Consider the following 21473-nt stretch of genomic DNA (forward strand, 5'->3'; position numbering starts at 1 on the left):
TGATAGATAACTTGTAAAATTCAGTACATTGCAATGAAAACCCCAGTAATTGCGAAGTATTGCTGTACATCTCCTACAACCCAAGAGACCATCATAATGGCATGGAAAGATATTTTTGTGCATCAAGTAAATAATACATTTTCTACAGGTCCATAGTTGTTACTCTGTTTTGTTGTATGGAATGAAAAAAGTAAGGAACTTAAATTATATTTAAATAACATTAAGATAATGACAAAAAGCCAGGATATCAGTACAGCACAACTGATACTTGTGTGCCTAATTTGCATAGTTGTGACATTTTTTCTTTTTTATAATGGACTGATCCCACATAAATATTATGGCACCCAGCATGAGATTAGCTTGTGGAATTCACTGTTGCAGGAGGTCAGTCGAATACTATAACTGGATTTTTAAAAGAGCCAGATCATTTTATGAATAACATTTTTAATTATCCATGCTGTGATCAGGGTCATTAAATCTCATGCCTCAAGACCCGTGCCTGCAGTCCTTACTCATTACACTCAATGGGAGGCTCAACTCGGTGAAGATTGCAGGATTGGGGTCCCAGCTTGTATTCTATCTAGGGTTATTTGTACTCTGCTAGTACCCAGAGGCCCTGCTCAGGAGTAGGGTCCGTCATGGTAGGTGCTTACAAACAGAAGATGAGTTCTCTCCCACTCCTCTGCCCATACAGCATTGTACAATTGGCTAGTTGAATCATAGATGCTTTAACTGTCATTTGAAGCAAAATATTTGTCATTACAGGAGGCAGAATTACAGACTTGATGGGTCAGAGGTCTGAGCCAGTAAAACAAATTCTGTATACCCATAATTTTATATCTAGTAAAGAAATTGCTAGTTATAATAACTAGCACTTCAGTGCTTTGCAAACACTAATGGGATTAATTCTCATAACAGCCCTGTGAAGTAGATAACTATTAGCCCTGTCTGACAAATTGGAAACCTAGGCTTTGTGATGTTACCAAGGCCACAGAAGAAAGTATCTGAGTCCAAATTAAAATTTCAGGAGTTCGTGGGTCCCAGTTCCATGCTGAGTCCATTAGAACATGCCTGAAGCAGAAGTTGGTTTTGTATTGGACAGCCAGAGCAAGGCTTATGGTATATAAATAAAAATGTATTAAACAGTGACCAAATTTGCTAGAAGCAACGTGGAAACATAAGCAGCAGCCTAGCTTGTGTGTGCTGATCGGTCAAAACCAAAACCAAGAACAGCATAAGGTAAAAGTCCCATATCCCTGAAAGAGGGGAGACACCTTTGTTTTTAAGCTACTCTTTTTTTCCCGAACAGAGATCAGAACTGAGTGCGATGTGAATAACAAAGGAAAGCAATATGTCAAATTTCAGGGTGTTGCTCACTGCTTAACCCACTTCTGGGCAATATGCAAATCCTGGTTAGTAACTACTGAGTTTATGGTTTACTTACATGGAAATATAGTTACAGCTTTATATTGCTGTAGTGTCACAATTCAATAACATTCATTTGTTTCATTTCTCAGAGCACGACGAATGCATCACAAATCAGCACAGCTGTGATGAAAACGCACTCTGCTTCAACACTGTGGGTGGGCACAATTGTGTCTGCAAGCCAGGTTATACAGGAAATGGTACCGTGTGTAAAGGTAAATTATCAGAAACCCTGGGCTGTAACAGGCACTGTCTTTGGACTTAATAACGTTTATCTTGTCATGGTTAACACAAATCTGTTGGTGTACCTTGAAGACAACACTGTAGAACATTAGCATTTAAGCCCTGATCCCACAAAGAGGATTGCATGGGCCGATATCCATTGACTTTGTCTTTTACAAAGTTCCAAGTGGTTTGAGAATTTAGCATTTATAAATTGCAAGCTCTGAAATGGTGGAGAAAATACTTTTAGTATCTATCCCAAGATAATTTTGTATTGATACAGAGTAGCCCATTCAAGATAACCACAGTAACCAACAACATTACAGCTAGGAAAACCTATTACCAAATGCAATTTATTCACCATCACTTGCTATTATACCTGATGAACTACAGATTGAGTTGCATATTGTTGCGTATGTAATGTTCTTTTGTAAGTGGAAAAAAAAGAGCAGTAGATGTTGCCCCTGAAACCTTTACTCCCCAGGAGAAACTGGTTGCTTACAGCCACTGTCAGACCCTGTTAAACATTACAGATTATATTGCTAGTTTTACAAAGAAGCTGAATTTTACAGAGCTGCAAAGCTGCTTTTAGGCTATCTAGTGCTGCATTTCACGGAAGTTACTGAGATGTGAAGGCATTGGGTCCCATTCTGTTGGTAGTACCATACTTCAGATAGATGCAAAGCCAAGGTGCAGGCCATTTGTAGCTATCTAAGAACCCCCAGAGTCCTGGCAGAATTCCAATACTTGTATCTGGAGAAAGTGGTCCTTGAATGAATGGATGCAGCTTCATTGGCATCAGTGTGAGGCACAAGTGCAAATGTGAGGACAGATTTTGGACAATAATTGGAAAGCCAGTTTTTAAAGCGCTTTATCCCTTGGGTGATATTACCATTTTTATAGTTTGGATCTAATAGCTGAATACAAAGAATCAAATAGCTAATTGATTTAGTGCTCAGTTGTGTCTAATAGGCACAGATCTGTATTGGGAGGCAGTGTAGAGTCGCAAAACCCTCAGGAGAGTTTGTGCCTCAAGGGGACAATTTCTTGTGAAGTAGGAGGCAGTGCACAGGCTGAAATGTGTCAGGATGGTACAATCTAGTCCCCTTTCTGCACCCTGCCAGCTCATGTGGTTAGTGTGGTAGGGGGCCATAACTCAGCTTCCTCCCTGAACCTTTTGGAGCCTCTGAATTAAGAAAAGCTGCAAGGATTGCATTTGTGTCTGGCTGCTACATCAGTGGTGGGCTGGGGGGCTACAAACACCTGCACAGTTACTGAGTACAATCTGGCCCTTAGCTAATAGTTCTGATACATTCTACTTTTATTGTTTCAGCATTTTGCAAAGATGGTTGTAGGAATGGAGGAGCCTGCATTGCTTCCAATGTCTGTGCCTGTCCACAGGGCTTCACTGGACCCAACTGTGAAACTGGTAAGATGATAACTTCATTTATTATAAAATTATCTTTATGCCAATGTCTGCACTATTTCAAGAAAAAATTTTGCCTCCTAAAAGAGGAAGCTGCTGCTGGAAAGTACTAAGATATGCAGTAGATAAACTCAATGACTCACTTTTCTCATATACCTCCCAAAAGCATGTACTGTAACAATTTGAACTAGCAGCATATTGACATCTGACTAGTTTACGTTCTGTCACTCCCTAATTAACATAATTATTCACTCGCTTTTCATAGCAAATAGTTTTTGGTAGCTCCCATTGGTGGTATATCATCTGACATGTAGAAATAAATGCAAATAGTTGTTCACGACCTTATTGTCAACCTGTGATTATAGTTCACTAATCCACCTTCCATCCTCATTTTAGGACTTTTTTGATCAACTCACGGGTAAAACAGGATTCAATGCTTCCCATTGTTTTACTTTCTCTCACAACCTTTCTTCTATGCTTGATATCTCTGGGGATGACAATACCACAAAACCTTGTTTTAAAACTTTCTTTTAAAATTTGGGTCTATGTAAACTACACTAGCGGGATGCTTTACCAAACAAAAGTATCTGGATTGCTCATATTTAGCACTTTGAGCGCTTGTCAATAATTTTTCTAAATTAAAATAATTTCAACATTTTTATTGGCTACTGAATTTTTAAATGGATTCTAACAGTAAATGGCCTCGGGGTAGAAGGGAAAGCTTTTTTAGATTGATTAGCCTCCCTGTTCCTACTAAAAGGACAATCTGCCACCTGTGATTGATTATTGTTGCCATTCTATATTGTCTTCAATAAATCTTCAGCATGGGATCGAGGAGGTAGTTTTAGAAGCACTACCTCTGTTATAGTTGCAAATATTGTCCAATTTAGTAAAAATTCTGACTTTTATACAAAAAAGGTTCTGGTTCATTTGAGAGGTGAAAAATTTGCCTGTTGTCATTCTATGTCACAGTAACTGGAATGGATATTGCTGTTCTGCACAGGAGGGGCACTGTGTGAAATAGCTGCAGCCCCGGGAGTTGATATTTTTCTCTAGAAATATCAAACATTCTTGACCGTTGCATTTGCTGTGCAGTGTTGAAAGTGATGTGGGGCAAAATATAAAGGTCTCTTTCATGTAGCTGTTTCATGGTTTTGGTTTCATGGTGTTTTTTACTTTTAGTGGTTTATATGCTAAAATAATGCTTTAGATATAAAGATGGCTTATAAGGTTGTATGATATTTTTCCTTTTATAGGACATACAGTTTGCAGCATTTCAGTGTTATCAGCAAAACATACTGCACGTGTACAGTTAATGTAACACTAAAAGTGGGCGATTCACAAGCACTTAACATTGGCCTTCTCACTCCCCTTAAGCCAATGGGAATTTTGAGAGCAGAGTTAGGTGAGCGCTGAGAGCATTTGAAAATCCCACTCTACGTTTCCTAAATATGCTTTACCAAATTTTTAACTTGAGTTTAGTAAGATAATTATAATCCATAACTTAAGGTCAGATATAGGTGTGGTGATCTGCACATTGACCACCCCCTAAGCCATGGACCATCATGGGAGGTGGTGTAGGAGCCACTATGGCAGCCCAGACAAATGAAAGATTTGACTTTGCAGGGGGAAGTGTCTTCCATTGCCCAGCAGACTTCCACAAAGGAGTCATAGACTTCAGTGGTAGTACAAGGAATAACTTGGAACAGTAGGGGTCAGTTAAAAGGGTCCAAGGAGATTTGGTCACCTGGTTTTAATATTAACATTGACAACAAATGCTGCTATGTACATTGTCTGATAGCCCAGCTGCACTTTGCACCTCTTTTCAAGCTCTGCAATAGGATCCCAGTTAACTTATATGTCACTTTGAAACACAGTGGATTGCTATTCCATCCAAAATACCTTCAAGGCACCAAATGGTAGAGCAAGCCTGTTCATAACAGGCAAGATCTGGCTGATTCAGACATAGAACTGTCTTGGACAGAGAGCCCTCCCTAGTGAAAATCTGAGCTCCAAACAGCACACTCCTTTTGAATGTAGACTACAGCTTCCAAGAGTCATGTCCTGTTGGTATGAAATGATCAGGACATCCATATCACAAATAATTCATATTGGAAAGTTGTCACTCATTCATTTTGTGTGTTCTCACTTTATCCCTCAAGGTGCAATGACACCTCTCTCACCACTACTCTTTGGCTGTGCTCTCAGATGAGGATGAATAAGGATAGATTTAAAACTGCCCAGGGCAGTTTTAAATTGCACACTACTTATTTTATTTATGTATTTCACTTTACAATACCTATATTTAAGAAGTGTGTACCCTAGGTTATAGGAGTCTTTGCAGTAAATTAAACATACAATCACATAAAAATTGACCAGCTGTTGCTCCTCACCCCCTAAATATAAAACGGTTAACCAGAGATTAAATCAAAGCCTATATAATAACCCAGCATCCACAGTCACCAGCCCTTATTGTGCCTTCCTTCCTAGAAACCTGGATAAATAGGTGAATTTGTATCATGCTTCAAAGGTCAACAAATTCATACTATTTTGGACCAATGGTTTAGAGATAAAGGACAGAGAAACTTCTAGCAGCTCCCTTGCTCTTAAATCAGGTGGGTTCCAGCTCAAACACCACAACTGATCAGCTGCTCGCCTTTTTTTTTTTTTTTTTAGCATGGGTGGGCATGTGCTGTTTCTGGAGAGGAAATGAAGTCCATATAACCCAACCATTTGCAGAGGCATAGAAATTCTCTGAAATACTTCTTATACTCCCACACCCATGTCAAGGTCAGTGAAGTGCTGACCATAATTTTAACAAGGAGCTCCTACCAAAAGCCCCTCACTGAGCCTGTGATAACCCCAGGCGCTGACTAGAGGCGGGGGAGGGAATGGAAAATGTGTTGATTTGTTTTTCCATTTAAAGCAAAACCATTTCTCACTGCTAAAAGAGGAGACAGCATCATTTAGCAAACCAACTATATTCATTGCTCTTGACAAATTGATAGTATAAGCAAAGTGTTCAGTAGGTGTAATAAGAGGGGATTTAGACATTTATGGGAAGTCTGGGGATATCTGTGCCCAAGAAATTTTTTGAAAATACCTGCCAGTGTCAGACTTTTTCATTCCAAAACCACAAAGTTTGCTCATTGGAAATATTTGAGAGTCCCAGAGGTAATTCATATCTGGAAAGGATCATTTACTAATATCCACAGAGTGGGGTGGCTCTATCAGAGGCAGAGAAATTGCCACAACTCTCCCTTTAATTTGTTTCCAAAATTTTAACAGTGGGCTCCCAGGCATCCCTGAGAATTTCCTCCAACATAGCAATAGTGTATACCTCCAATGTTATTACTGCACTTTTGCTTTTCCCTGATTCCTCTCACAGGCCACACCCCTTTTTGTGCTTTGTGAGGATTTCTCTGGACCATTTTTGTGTTGCTATGGCATCAAATCAAGTAGGAGGATTTGCTCTGTGTGCTTAGGATTTTGGGGCAGTTTTTGTAAGCAACAGAATGGGAACATATAGCATTTGGGGGGAGGATTAGGTATAATTTACCGTTCCGTAACTGCATCTGCATCAGACAAGAGAATCAGCCCTGTGATGTCAATTATTTATAGAATAATTAATCTTCAATAAATCAGTTCATGACAATCTACTGAAAATAAATCATCATACAAAACAGTCATTTAAATTAAATTGTTCAGATGCAGTTTAACATAACTCCAAATTCATTACACTGTATGCTGTAACAGCTCACTTAAGTTAAATGTAGAACTAAATCATAGAATCATAGAATCATAGAATATCAGGGTTGGAAGGGACCCCAGAAGGTCATCTAGTCCAACCCCCTGCTCAAAGCAGGACCAAGTCCCAGTTAAATCATCCCAGCCAGGGCCTTGTCAAGCCTGACCTTAAAAACCTCTAAGGAAGGAGATTCTACCACCTCCCTAGGTAACGCATTCCAGTGTTTCACCACCCTCTTAGTGAAAAAGTTTTTCCTAATATCCAATCTAAACCTCCCCCATTGCAACTTGAGACCATTACTCCTCGTTCTGTCATCTGCTACCATTGAGAACAGTCTAGAGCCATCCTCTTTGAAACCCCCTTTCAGGTAGTTGAAAGCAGCTATCAAATCCCCCCTCATTCTTCTCTTCTGCAGACTAAACAATCCCAGCTCCCTCAGCCTCTCCTCATAAGTCATGTGCTCTAGACCCCTAATCATTTTTGTTGCCCTTCGCTGTACTCTTTCCAATTTATCCACATCCTTCCTGTAGTGTGGGGCCCAAAACTGGACACAGTACTCCAGATGAGGCCTCACCAGTGTCGAATAGAGGGGAACGATCACGTCCCTCGATCTGCTCGCTATGCCCCTACTTATACATCCCAAAATGCCATTGGCCTTCTTGGCAACAAGGGCACACTGCTGACTCATATCCAGCTTCTCGTCCACTGTCACCCCTAGGTCCTTTTCCGCAGAACTGCTGCCGAGCCATTCGGTCCCTAGTCTGTAGCGGTGCATTGGATTCTTCCATCCTAAGTGCAGGACCCTGCATTTATCCTTATTGAACCTCATTAGATTTCTTTTGGCCCAATCCTCCAATTTGTCTAGGTCCTTCTGTATCCTATCCCTCCCCTCCAGCGTATCTACCACTCCTCCCAGTTTAGTATCATCCGCAAATTTGCTGAGAGTGCAATCCACACCATCCTCCAGATCATTTATGAAGATATTGAACAAAACGGGCCCCAGGACCGACCCCTGGGGCACTCCACTTGACACCGGCTGCCAACTAGACATGGAGCCATTGATCACTACCCGTTGAGCCCGACAATCTAGCCAGCTTTCTACCCACCTTATAGTGCATTCATCCAGCCCATACTTCCTTAACTTGCTGACAAGAATGCTGTGGGAGACCGTGTCAAAAGCTTTGCTAAAGTCAAGAAACAATACATCCACTGCTTTCCCTTCATCCACAGAACCAGTAATCTCATCATAAAAGGCGATTAGATTAGTCAGGCATGACCTTCCCTTGGTGAATCCATGCTGACTGTTCCTGATCACTTTCCTCTCCTCTAAGTGCTTCAGGATTGATTCTTTGAGGACCTGCTCCATGATTTTTCCAGGGACTGAGGTGAGGCTGACCGGCCTGTAGTTCCCAGGATCCTCCTTCTTCCCTTTTTTAAAGATGGGCACTACATTAGCCTTTTTCCAGTCATCCGGGACTTCCCCCGTTCGCCACGAGTTTTCAAAGATAATGGCCAAGGGCTCTGCAATCACAGCCGCCAATTCCTTCAGCACTCTCGGATGCAATTCGTCCGGCCCCATGGACTTGTGCACGTCCAGCTTTTCTAAATAGTCCCTAACCACCTCTATCTCTATTTAAATTTATGATAAAGTAGCCTAAAAAGCATCCAAAGCCATGTCCAGAAGAATGCTCACTAATATCATACAGTGTATGCAGAGTTCAGGGAAATGCACTTTGTTTGACTTCTTCCCATGTGGGGTTTTTATCCAAGTAAAGTGTTCATAGTGTGTTGAAACCTCACACACAAATAAAATACGTTTTGTGTATATTTAGTGGTCTAGAAAATGCAAAATATATTTGATATTTATAACTAATTTTTAAAAGTTCTCTTCTAATATCTATAGTTTGAAAGATTAAAATTCAACTCAGATCAGTGATTTGCCTAGGTAATTGCTATAGATAAGATCTCTCTAGCGTTGTGTGCCGCTTTCTGTAGAAGCTAAATATTTAGCATGTGTGACTGTTGCTCTTTACTGCAACTTCAAATTAATTTGTTCAGGTGCATTGACCATGATAATAGAAAGATTCAGATTATTATTATTCCAAGGGGATAGTGCAAAAATCCTTTAATTCCAGTACTCATAGCTTGTAAAAAAATAGTTGTACCAGTACTCAGAATATAATTTGTTGTCAAAGCTACTACAAAGCCTGTTAAGTTTGTGTGTATTGCTAAACCTGGTGGAATATTTTAGCACTTTTAGCATCACAAGAGAACTGTTTTGATTTAATCTCTTGTTCCTGGTGTTCAGCTAGAGGAACCACAGCTAGCCCCTGGCCAGGTAGGTCCTAAATCTAACAAACTATGACATAAATGGTAATTGAAACCTGTAGAGTACTGAACTCTTTCTGAAAGAACTGGAATGGCTGGTTGCAGAAACATTAAAAGTTCTAGATATCAAAAATTGTATTAGAAACTCACAATAAAACTTTTCCAATGTCACATTTAGAACTCATGACATTTTAGAAAAACAGTTTTCTTTGGAAATTTCTCAAAATGAAATATATTTTACTAGCTAAACTGATTAAGACTACTTTTCACAAGAAAATTCAAATAAAAGTCAACCACCAGAAATGGGCTTCCATTCTTGGTGAACCCCAACAAACTGTGTGGCCAGATTGATGATTTAAGGGTTTGCGATTATTAATATTATTATGAGTTTGACTTAAAGTAGCGTTTAGGCACTAGTTGAGAACACAGCCTCTTTTGCTAGGCACTGTACAAACAGACTAGGAGACAGCCCCTGACCCAAAGAATTTACAATCCATTGTACAATCCATTGACAAGACCATTGTGGGATGTGGGCAAGAAGTGTAACACACAAGCAACATGAGCAGAGTGAGGGTTTGCAAAGAATATGTTAGTGCCACAATTTTTTTTGTTTATTAAATCCTTTGAGGTGGATTTTGTGGGAGGGGAGTAGCTAAGAAGATGGACGAAGGGCGGGCTGGGTTGGAGTGAACTAATCCCCAAAGTGAAAACTGAAGCCATCTGATTACGCCATTTCTCTGTGGCATTTCAGCGGCAACGCGTCTTCCCACTGCCGCCTTCTGGCAGCAGCATTTCGGCGGCAGGGTGTCTGGCACCCGCCACAGTCTTCTGGGAATAGCAATATGCAATTCCCACAAGAAAGGTTGGGGACCACTGGATTACACTATCAGTGTTCCTTAGTCCCTGCTTGAACTACAGCTGCTCTGCTAGCTTCAGTCTCTGGTTGGCTACTCCCTGTAGCTTCTTTCCCCAAAGCCACAAGGTTGGGGGGGGAGGGGGAGGGAAATAATGCATGGGTCTTAGTGCCCCCCTGAGGGAAGTCCCCCATCTGCAGTTCTTGGTCTGAGGGGTATGGGGTAATATTTTAATAGTATCAAAGGCCCAATTTAAATACAGAGAGGCACAAACAAAAAGTTCTGAGTAAGTGCAGATTCAGGAAGATACTCTGCTCAAGATTTGGAAAAATGACTAATGATGTGGGTTGCCTGACTTGAGACACCTTAAAGGACCTGATTTTCAGAGGGTGAGGTGTTCTCCACCCATACTAGAAATCAGTCTCTTTTTAGGGATCTCAAGTTGAGCACCAAAAATCACTAGTCACTTTTTAAAATCTTGGCCTCTGGATCTAATTGCTCCCTGTGATGAAACTAAAACAAACAATGTTATAGGTCCGGTTTAAATGTCAAATGATAATTTCAATCTGAATTTTCTTTTTTTAATTTAAGGTGTTTTAAACTTTTTACATTGCTTTCAGTATTTCAGAATACATTTTCTACCCTTGGTCCATGCCCAGAACTGACTGCAGTCAATGGAAACTTTCACAAGTATGAACAATGAATATGGCATCACCCAGTGTTTGTGGTTGAATGTCCTTTATTTTACATTAAATTTTAAAAAGAATCTCTAAATAATAAACTTCCCTAGTAACTGCATACATTGCTATAGTGACCCTCTAGTAGAGTCCTCTGAGGGCCAGGTGACTTAATGATTAGCACATCCTGTTTCCAGTCTCTTGCCTCCAAAGTGAAAGGGCACTAAGTCCAGTTTCTAACCCTTGTACATGGCTTATCCTCACCTCAGGGTTTCACTGTCCTTACCCTCCCCTTACTGGATCAGGGCGTGAAAATGAGATTTATGCTCCTCCTGCAGCAAGGGCAGTTGGTGGGGGAGCCTGGGCTCTATGAGAGACAACAATGTAGGGAAACAATGAGGCTTCTTCAGTACCCTTGTTCAGCAGCCCTCAGGATAGGTCCCTCTTCCTCTCCAGCCTCCCTTTTGAGCTGAGTGACTCCCTTTTAAGCTTTCTCTCCACCTGGAGCGGCAAGGCTATCTTGGCCCAGTATTGTCCTTTAACCCCTTCCGGCCCAGTGTGCGGTTTGTAAACCCCATCACAGTCCTTCAGAACAAAGAAGAGACAGGACTTTGGTGTAAAACACAAGTGGCTTTTTTTTCCTGAAACTGCTGGGATACAGAGCCCTCATAACTGAGGAATACAGCATACGGGGCATAGTATCACCACATGTCTGCCTAAATCCTGCCCTGATATATGGAGTGAAGTGGATTGCTGACTACACTACAGTCGGGCCTTCTTAAAGCTGGTCACTTTGTATGTAACTTACCGGTTCAGTAGAACAGAATAACTTCCTTTGAGCTATCATGGTCTCTCCGTTCAGTGTATATAATAGGCCTACTCAGTCTCTATAAATATTCTATATGGAAAACTGTTGGAAAAGTTCATTTAAATGAAAGTGTGATAGGGAAAGCAGATAGTATACAGTTATGTGCACACTCATGGGGCAGTACAGAGCCATCAAGTTTAAGTCTTTCATTGAGGATAATGGGTAATTCCACTTTGAAATGAATAGTATGTCTCATAGATTTTAAGGTCAGAAGGGACCATCATGATCATCTAGTCTGACCTCCTGCACATTGCAGGCCACAGAACCTCACCCACCCACTCCTGTAATAGATTCTAACCTCTGGCTGAGTTACTGAAGTCCTCAAATCATGGTGTAAAGATGTCAAGTTACAGGGAATCCCCTGCGCAATTTTTTTTAAACACTTTGGTGTCTGAAAGGGTCTTAAATTACTCACTGTACTTTTTCTTTTGCTCTCTTATAATTCAAGAATAATTGTGCAATTTTAAAAACACCTGTATAAATGTTTTTGATGACATTAGTAGATTTTAGTAGATGTCAGTGTACTGTAGCTCACGAAAGCTTATGCTCTAATAAATTTGTTAGTCTCTAAGGTGCCACAAGTACTCCTTTTCTTTTAGTGTACAAGAAGTTTCCCTTCAGGCTCTGCCAGTATATTGATCAGACACAAAATAACCTGGCTTTTCAGAGTCTGTATCTCTTAGTAGTTGGAGTCTTGAAGTCATTCCAAATGGTGAGATGGCTTATGGGAAGTGTGACAGATATGACAATATCCTAGACAAACTTTATTGAATTAAGTATCTTAGCAGTTCATTATATTACAAATATAAATGCTTATATATTATTGCGGGATTATATGTAAAGTCTGTAGGGAGGAGACCTGGCTTGAGAAGTGTTCTGAGCTACAAAGGACTATATGAAACAATGTGAACTTTTAAAGTTAAGCGAGTTTCCTAGGAAATCTGTAGGGTGAGTATATGCAAATGTAACTCCTCAGGTTATGCAAAAACCCAGCCTTTGAAGCTAGGCCCTGGGGAGAGACCCATTGTCTATGAATTTCTTATTTCTAATTCAAAGACCAGGTTCGAGAAAGAGGAACTACATTTTTCATGACTCAGCTTGTTCTGAACCAGGATGGTTATGAACTTGTAACCACACATATAAACCCTTTGGTGGGGTTTGAAGGACTGTTCACATGCCAGAGCCCTTGTGGAAACTGGGCTGATCTCTGGTAAATGTATTAGCATGTATGTTCTTTCGTTGTTTTTAATGTTGTCTTTTTGCAATGCTTCTGCTTTAAGAACAAATGTGCTTGTATAGAAAGAGCTGTGTGGTAACTTAACAGTGGGCAATTACGCTGTTATTAGCCTTTGAGGAGAAAAGCAAAGCAGGCTTCCTGAGCCAAGTCTGACTTGCTGACTTCATAGTGTAGGCTACCTGAATTACCTCCCTCAGGGTGGATAGAGATTCATGTCTCTGCCCAAGAAAATTGATGGGTGGAGAGCTGGAAGTGTGAAAGTGGGTACACTTGGTGGACCACAGAGGGGGAACTGTGACAATGTGGACAAACATTTTGGGGGGAATAGATTGAAATCACCAAATTCATCTTCACTAGTGACATTATCTAGATTTCATGTTGATGGAGGTAAAAGCTACTGGATGCATCTACTGTGCTAGGTTAGGACATGAAGAGCCTAATAACAGTGACCCAGATCCTGAGCTATCTTAGTTTATATCAGCTGAGGATCATTCCCAATATTTTTTCAGATTTGATACAAATTTAATAGTGGCTTGGAGTTATAAGTTTCCATCATACCATAATGTTACGATAAAATTAGAATTCCCTCTTACTTTCACTAATATTACACCACTGTAATTCCACTGACTTCAGAAAATTGGCCAGAAACCTTCAGATCCTTCATATAAGGTAGAAATCTTAAGTTTGTCATTTTGATATCCTGCCCATCTTGCCTTATGCAGCACCACAGGAGTGTGAGTTGTTGGCAGGGTCCTCAAGCATTCTTTACTCTTGGGAACGACTTTCATTCCGTTTCTTCTTCTTGGCTGTACTCCAGTTCAAGAAAGTACCTTTAGGAAATAATGAATACATACATCTGAATCTCTGTTCAGGGCACTTTTAATACTCTTAGGTTGCTTTATTCAGAATTGCTTTAGTCCCTCTATATATCAGCAGTTAACATCCATCATGTCCTAACCATTTTATAATTATCTGTTGTTGTGACATGTGGCTAATTAACTTGGATTTTATGCAAACACATTCAGTGTAATACAAGGTGACCAGCTAGCCCAGCAGGAGCAGGACAAACCCGGACTGTGCAATGTCACGTCCTAGACACCAAGTAAGGTCTGCCAAAATCTTGTTTGGCTGATCTAGAATGGAGAATGCAAAGTAACTTTCAATCCTCTGCTTTCTCTCTCACTCCCAGGATATTATATTTTGCATAAAACAACAGGGTCTGGAGCTATTTTCTGCATAGCCTTGTTTCCAGTGCACAGCTTCTATTTATATGGGATGCTTGCTGCGGGTACAGTCACTGCAAAATGCAACAGCAAAGTAAGGGCCTGATCCTGTGTGGTATTGAGCACCTTCAACTCCCACTGAGGTCAAACAGAGATGAGCCTTCTCAACATCATACCAGTTGAGGCTCTTAGAGCATTAAGAGGTATGCAGGGTTGTGTGCGGGTGTTTTTTGTTTTGTTTTTGTTTATTTCTTTTATAAAATTCTGGCCCCTCCTGGTCAGCTCAAGATTCACATTTGAAGCAACCAGTCTTTACTTTTTTTAACATTAAACATCTCCAGTCTGTTTCAGAATATGTACCAAAAATTAAAAACAAACAAAAGAAATTGTTGTCTGTCAATCTTTTTTAATGATTCAGAAACATCCATTCATCTTCTATTGTTTTTTTCCCTTTTGTTAAATATCTATTGTGCCTTCTGTTTTACTTCTTGTCAAATCTGGAAAAAAATAATCTCCTCCCTCAGTCTCTGAAAAAACTGGACCCAGATCCCAGTTGGCATAATTGATATAGCTCCACTGAAGTCAGTGATGCTATGCTTGCTTACACTAGCTAAGAATGAGGCCAATTGTAACAGTGCGAGACCCACCATTGTGGCGCCTCCTGCTGGTCATTCTGGGAATTAGCACAGTCTTTTCACAGGGTGCCCTCTTCCGGTGGTGTCTTGCCGCCGTCACTTCTGCTCTGGATCGCGGCATCCTCCTCAAGGCACAGCCCTCCGGCTGTGCCCCATTCCATTCTTGGAACAGCAGTCCTCCGTCCAGCCGCTTGCCTCCATGGCCGACTGCAGCCCAAGGTTCTAGCCACTTGCCTCAGGGGCAAACTTCAGCCCTTCACTGGCCACACTCCTCAGTGGTGGGGGGTGGGAGACCGAGCCCTGCCCATTACTCCAAGTCGTGACCCAAGGCGGCAGTGACATGCTGCATCTCCTTCAACCCCCACCATTCGTTTCCCTGGGCCACTTATCTGTAGCCCTAGCACCTTTCTCTGCCCCTTTATCAGGGCTTCAGTCTTTCAGACAATCAGGCTGAAACTCCTGCTTGCTCCCCTGACCCAGCACTGCTCTGTCCAGGGTGCTGGCGGTTCCCTCAGCCCTTCAGGGACCCAGTCCCTTCTCCCTGAGCACCCAAGAGGGAACTGGCCCCTCTGCCCTGCAGCTCTCTTTATATATGGGCCTGCTCTGCCCTGATTGCTGTTCATTGCAGCCCCTCTCTCATTGGTCGGCTGCTGTGTAGCCTCCCCAGGGCTGCTTTTAACCCTTTCTCCACCAGTGTGGGGCAGACGCCCTATCACACCCATAATCTTTAGATATTATCCCTCTGTTTCTCCAAATTATTTTTTATTAAGAAATAAATTCCAATAAGAGCTGTCCTAAAAAATAATTGTATGGCTTAATGTGGTTTAACGACAACTCAAGTATCAATGTCTATCAGGATTATTTTGATATTTTTAACCAGCAATAAGAAAAACTGGGACCCAGAAAGCATGTTGCTGCATATAGCTCAACGTTGTAAAATGTTTCTGTAGATCAGGACAGGAATTCTATTAAGGTAGAGTCTGGGTGAAGGAGCTGTAACATTCAGTTCAACATGTTCAGAGCTTTACACCCATAAATCACCTTCCTTTTTAGTATTCAAGACAAATGGATGCCCAGTTCTGCACGTATAAAGATAAAACGGGTGACCATTAATGTCTGCACCCTTCGTCAAATAAGAAATATACCAAGATTTAATAAAAGTTAAACTAGGGTCAATTACAATGGATGCTTTGTGATATCAGGATATCCAGGGCCATACATTTTTCTAAGCCATTTAGCTGTCTGTACAAAAAAAAACAACTGAATTTTCCTGTCTACAAAGTCACCCTGCGGAGCATTTAGTAGACTACATCCTAAAGATCACTGAGCAGTGTGGGAACAAATTCTGCAGCCTCTGAATAGGCAAAACTTCCATTAACTGAAGGCTAAGTATTCCCCTCTACTCAGAGAGGAGCAGAAACTGGTAGAAATCAGGGAGAGGCTTCCCCACTTTCCCAAGAGAAATGGAAGCTGACAGGTTGGGAGGGTTAAAGAATGGGTGGAGCTTAAGAGCTAACTCTCTTCTGGGTGTACTCCTGTTCTAATCTGCATGAGAGTTAATGATGCTTTCATTCAAGTAAAGAGGAAGGGCTGGGACCAGGTTCAGAAATATGAAACAGTGGCAGCATAATTTCTGAGTAGAGCTGTCTGGAAAAGGGTTTTTCACTCCTGCAAATAATTTAAAGTTTTTGAAAAAGAAATGTGCCCCAAATCAGGACAAAGGGTCAACAATTCAAATTTCTCATGGGAGGAAAAATTATTAAAAACAATCCATTTTGGGAGAACAGGAAAAAACATGTTTTATCTTGCTCCCCAGGAGGCTGCCTGATTAGGGCTAGGTGGGCAACCAGGCAGGGGGAGAGGTTGGCCAGAATGCTGACCTGTCTCATTCACCCTAGCAATGTGGCTGAGACTAGCCCCGTTGATTCATGGGAATAATGTTGTCATGTTCTTGTACCAGATATAGACTGGCTACAGAACTTGTTTTCAACATAAGATCCTTTAATGTTCTGCAGGTATGTCTGAGATTAGCTTAAATAATCTTGTATGTTGCACACAGCATCACGTAATGGCTGAATAGTATAATAGAGTTTAGTATTTCATTACATCTTCCCCCTTTTAAGTTCTACATTCCTAGCATTTAAAAAATGTTCACTATCACATTCTTTGAAGTTCAGTACAAATCAGTCTATCTCTAAATCATATTGGTTTTCTAATTACACAACTCAAATGCATAACAGATTGGTCATTTGGCTGTCCATTAGGTGCAATGGCTGGCTAGTCAGTCAAGAATCCTTGAGTCGTCATCTTCTTCTGCTGCATCTGCCATCTGTAAAGTTTGCTCTTTCTGAGGAGCAAACTGTAGATGTTGATGGTTTCTGTTGAACTCTTCCCTGTTGGCCTCAATCACATATGATCTGGGTGCTGAATTCTTTTTCTTTACAACAGCTGCAGTTGTCCATTCTATTACAAATGTACTCTGACTCTAGTTTCCAGGCCAAGCTCACCTCTCGCTCCCGGTGAATTCAGAAAAACCTTTCCAGGAATTAAAAAGCAAGAGATTTGCTGTGCATTGCTTCCAGTGACTCTCCTCTCAATCATTCCCTGACCAAATGTTTCACAACTGGGCATACTTTGGCCTTAAAAAGGGTCTGCAGGATTTAGACCATAGACTAGCTCCAGGACTTGTGGCACTTGATCCTGGTAGTCTAACAGTATCATAAAGTTTGAAGAGAATTGTCACCTTAAGGAACAATAATACTGCATATCCCACATTGCAGATTAAATTTAGTAGACAGTTAATACATTGGCTGAATTGTCAGTGTAAGGCACGGTGCTGTCAAACTTCAGCTGACTGACTGACTGACAGCAAAATTGTCCATTAGATTTACAGTTACTTTCATATTTGCTAACATGAAATTGGAAAAAAGATGGTCAGTCACAGAAATTGTTTCCAAAATTGTATGGAGGGCCGGTTAGGGGACGCTGTGCCTCTCCAAACAGCCAGACATGTCCCGGCCCCCACCCCCTATCCGACCCCCCCCGTTTCTCGCCCCCTGACAGCCCCCCTGGGACTCGTGCCCCATCCAACTCCCCCAGTTCCCTGTCCCCTGACCACCCCGGACCTCCTGCCCCATCCAACCCCTCCTCTCATTCCTGATTGCCCCCTCCTGGGACCCGTGCCCCATCCAATCATCCCTTCTCCCTGTCCCCTGACCACCCCCGGAACCCCTGCCCCTGACTGCCCCCCCATTCTGGATTGCAGTAATCTTCTCTGTGTGTGATTTAAGATATTAAATTAAATTCCAAAATATAACTGTATAATTTCTGCAAAATGCTATTTTGTCCCATAAATTAAACATTATTTTAGATAAGACAAATTAATTAATCAAACTTCAAACAGCTCTGAGTCTGAGTTTCCAAGAGTCATGTGTTGCCTACAAAACCCAATACTACTATCTATCACTTTTCAGCCATAAAGCTCACATCATTTTACAAAGGTTTGTAAGCATTTTACAGTGTAGAAAGTGAGGCATAGGGAACCTAAGTGAACAACAAGAGTCAGATGGGAAGTCAGGGGCAGAAAGTCAAGCAGAATATATAGCCTCCTGACTTCCGTTCCTGTACTCTAGCTACTGGACCATGCTTATTACTACTGAAAAGAGATGTGCTGTTGTTTTAAAACATATTCTAAATGGAATCGCTAGCAACTAGTCATATTGCTACAAAATGTATCTTTTTATGGAAGTTTTGAAAGTACTGATTAACCAATTCTAAAATAGCTAATGAATAAAACTGCAGAAAAAGTCTTCCATGCTAATCAGCAAATTAGCTATGAGAAAAGCAAATGGGAAAGCTATATTTCTATGAATTAGCTAGTTTCTGGTTGGCTGCAGTGTCCTCTGGGAGGCTGGACTAATCATAGTCACCATCTGTATTTTCTCTCAATAAGAAGAGAAACAACAGCTGGTGGCTTTAGATGCTTTGAAAGTTTTATTTTGCTTTAAAATGCTCTTTTCAATTGTATTTGCTCATACGATTTTTCTGAAGCAAATGAAACTTTCTAAAGTGGTCTCAGGGAACTTGTTTTTTCCACCAAATGCATCCGATGAAGTGAGCTGTAGCTCACGAAAGCTTATGCTCTAATAAATTTGTTAGTCTCTAAGGTGCCACAAGTACTCCTTTTCTTTTTGAGAATACAGACTAACACGGCTGCTACTCTGTAATCAGGGAACTTGATTACAGCTGCCATCTTGGATTCTCTCATTGTGAAAGCAGAGGGAAACAAGCTACAGTTTTAGAAGCTTTAAAGACTTTGTATTGTGCTGCAGAAATGTTTGTAACACTTCAAAAATAAATGTCGTTTGTATTCATCTTCATCCACCATCAGTATTGACCACTGTAGAAAGAGAGAAAAAAAAACAACCTTTCTAGTAACCTACTTAAGTAATTCCTGAAACTATTTTCAAATTCTGTTTGAGCTTCTTGTGTCAAGTTTCTCCAATGTCATAGTTCTCCTTCAGATTTGTAATGTGTTGGGTGTGTGTGGATGTTTTGTCAGTTTCATATGTTTTCTTTCTTTCTTTCCTTCCTTATTCTTTTTCTCTGAGGCAACATGGTCTAGTGGACTGAGACAGGGACTAGATGAAATCAACTCCTCAGTTCTATTCCTGGCTCTACCACAGAGTTAGGGCAAGTGACACAATCTATCGGTGAATTTTCCTCTTCTATACAGCGAGAGGTAGTAACGCATACCTGCTATGGAAGAGTTGTGAGGATTGGCTATTTAACACTTGCACAGTGCTTAGAAAATAGAAAGTGCCGTATGCATTTTAAGTATTATTATTTTCTTTATTAAGTGCCTTTAATTCTCCAATTTTCTGTTATTGAAGGATTGAAAGATCCATTTACCAGTGCCAGGTGGAAAACTTTCTCTGATGTGTGTGTGTGTGTGTGTGTGTGTGTGTGTATGAGAGGGGGAGAATTCACCTTTTGCAGAATTTAAGCTTAAATTAAGATTCCATTACTTATAGTTGCAAAGATAAAATTCAAAATATGGACCAAATATAGACAAATACAGTGTCCTCTTCCCAAGTGTGTAAACATACAACTTCCATGATGAATATTTCTTGATTTCAATGGTGGGAATACAGTAATTGTGCCCCCTTGTTCATACATTTGAATATTAAATGGAGTGATATAGTCTAAATAAGCATTTAATTAGTCATTTAATGAGAAACTTCTTACATTATTGATTTTTCTACTACTGGTCTTTTCCAAATAATTTCTCTAAGCCTCCAGTGTCTCTGATAGTTATAAACCTTTGTCTTCATAGAGTTGTAATATAAACCTCTTGGCACCCACTTTTGCAAGACTTGGCAAAGGAAGGCTACTAAATCTTTTATTTATGAACCTAAACAAGGACCAAAGATCTTGCAAAGTCTTGCACAGATGTTTTACTTTAGGCACATGAATAGACCCTTTGACTTCAGCAGGACCACTTGTATGCTGAAAGCTAATCCTTCACATAAGTCTTTGCAGGACCACAGTAACCTGATTTTCAAGTTAAGAGTACATCTTAGCTCTTACTGAGATCATTTATTTTAGTGCCTAACTAAGGGATTTAGAACCTAATTTTAGGCAACTTTTTTTTAAATCCTTGCCTGCCTAATTTTTCACTGATGAATAAGTGGTAAATATAGTAGGACAATTGTGATTGTAGTATTACTGCTATTAGTGACGTATGGCCATTTTTATCTGTGTTAAAAACTGTTTGCTGCAAGACTGGACAGCTTTTGAAGGCACAGAGAATTCTGTGGAATTCTGCAGGAGTCTCTTTTGTAACCCAAATGCAAAAGAAAGAGAATTAGCTCACAGGAACTTAAAAATTGCCATACAGATCAGAGCAGTGTTCCATCTACTTCAGTATCCTGTCTCTGATAGTGGACATTTATGGAATAACTTTTAGACCCATTGCTTAGTGTTTGGCTTAGGTCCTGATGCATAAGCATCGTGTGTGTGTGTGTGTGTGTGTATTCTCATTATCTGTAGAAATTTCTAGTCATTTCTTGAATCCTGCTAAACTCTTGGCCTAAATTATATCCTGGGGAGATCCAGAGCGCTAAGATGATTGCCAAGGAGGCCATCAGTAACATTTCAAAATTGGGGGAGGCAAAAGTAGCCTGTCCCAAAAGTACTAAATGTATTTCTGTATTTTTCAAAATGGGGACTGGGGATGAGGAAAAGCAAACTGAAAGGGGGGCTATCGCACAGGGCTGAAATGGGGGCATTCCACTTCCATGTACATAAAGGATAATGAAACTGAGAATTATACTCTCATAAACAGCATATGTGGATGAACCATGATTCCTTCAGGCATGAACCATACTTACCTCATCTCCTCTCCCTCTTCCTGTTTAGTGGCCTGCACAGCTTGCTTTTATTTGGGTCTTTTTTTCTCTCCAGTTTCTCTCTGAGTTACACTCTGGCTGACTTCTATATTTTTTCTCTGCTTTCCTCAAAGTATTTGTGAAATAACAAAAGACTTTTTTCTACTCCAAGGCTGAAAATGCTAGAAAGCCAAATTTTATCCAGGTTTACTTTTTTTAGGGGGTTTGGGGGAGAAAGGAAGTGTTTTGATTGGCGTGAGCCAGTCTATACTCTCTCATGTGTAGGAGATCCGAAAAAGTAACTTTAGGCAAAAATGTTTGAGGAGAAAGAAAGTTCTAATATTTTATTAAAATATGCTTTTGGAGGATGTTTTGAAGTGTCCAAATACTTATTTATTATTTTGTTCTGGGAAATCACATGATTTGTTTATTAAAAGAAAT

General features: G+C 40.5%; 1 protein-coding gene across 2 annotated transcripts in view; it reads left to right on the top strand.

The window, feature by feature from the left end:
* Window positions 1–21473, top strand: part of NELL2 (neural EGFL like 2) — a 240447-nt gene that overhangs the window by 178154 nt on the left and 40820 nt on the right. For both annotated transcript variants that reach the window (XM_038381970.2, XM_038381978.2), the window contains exons 14-15: window positions 1518–1640; window positions 2981–3076. In XM_038381970.2, coding sequence (XP_038237898.1) covers window positions 1518–1640; window positions 2981–3076 — 219 coding nt within the window. The remainder of the gene's footprint in view (window positions 1–1517; window positions 1641–2980; window positions 3077–21473) is intronic.

The sequence above is a fragment of the Dermochelys coriacea genome, chromosome 1 (genome assembly GCF_009764565.3).
Source record: "Dermochelys coriacea isolate rDerCor1 chromosome 1, rDerCor1.pri.v4, whole genome shotgun sequence".
Taxonomy (NCBI): domain Eukaryota; kingdom Metazoa; phylum Chordata; order Testudines; family Dermochelyidae; genus Dermochelys; species Dermochelys coriacea.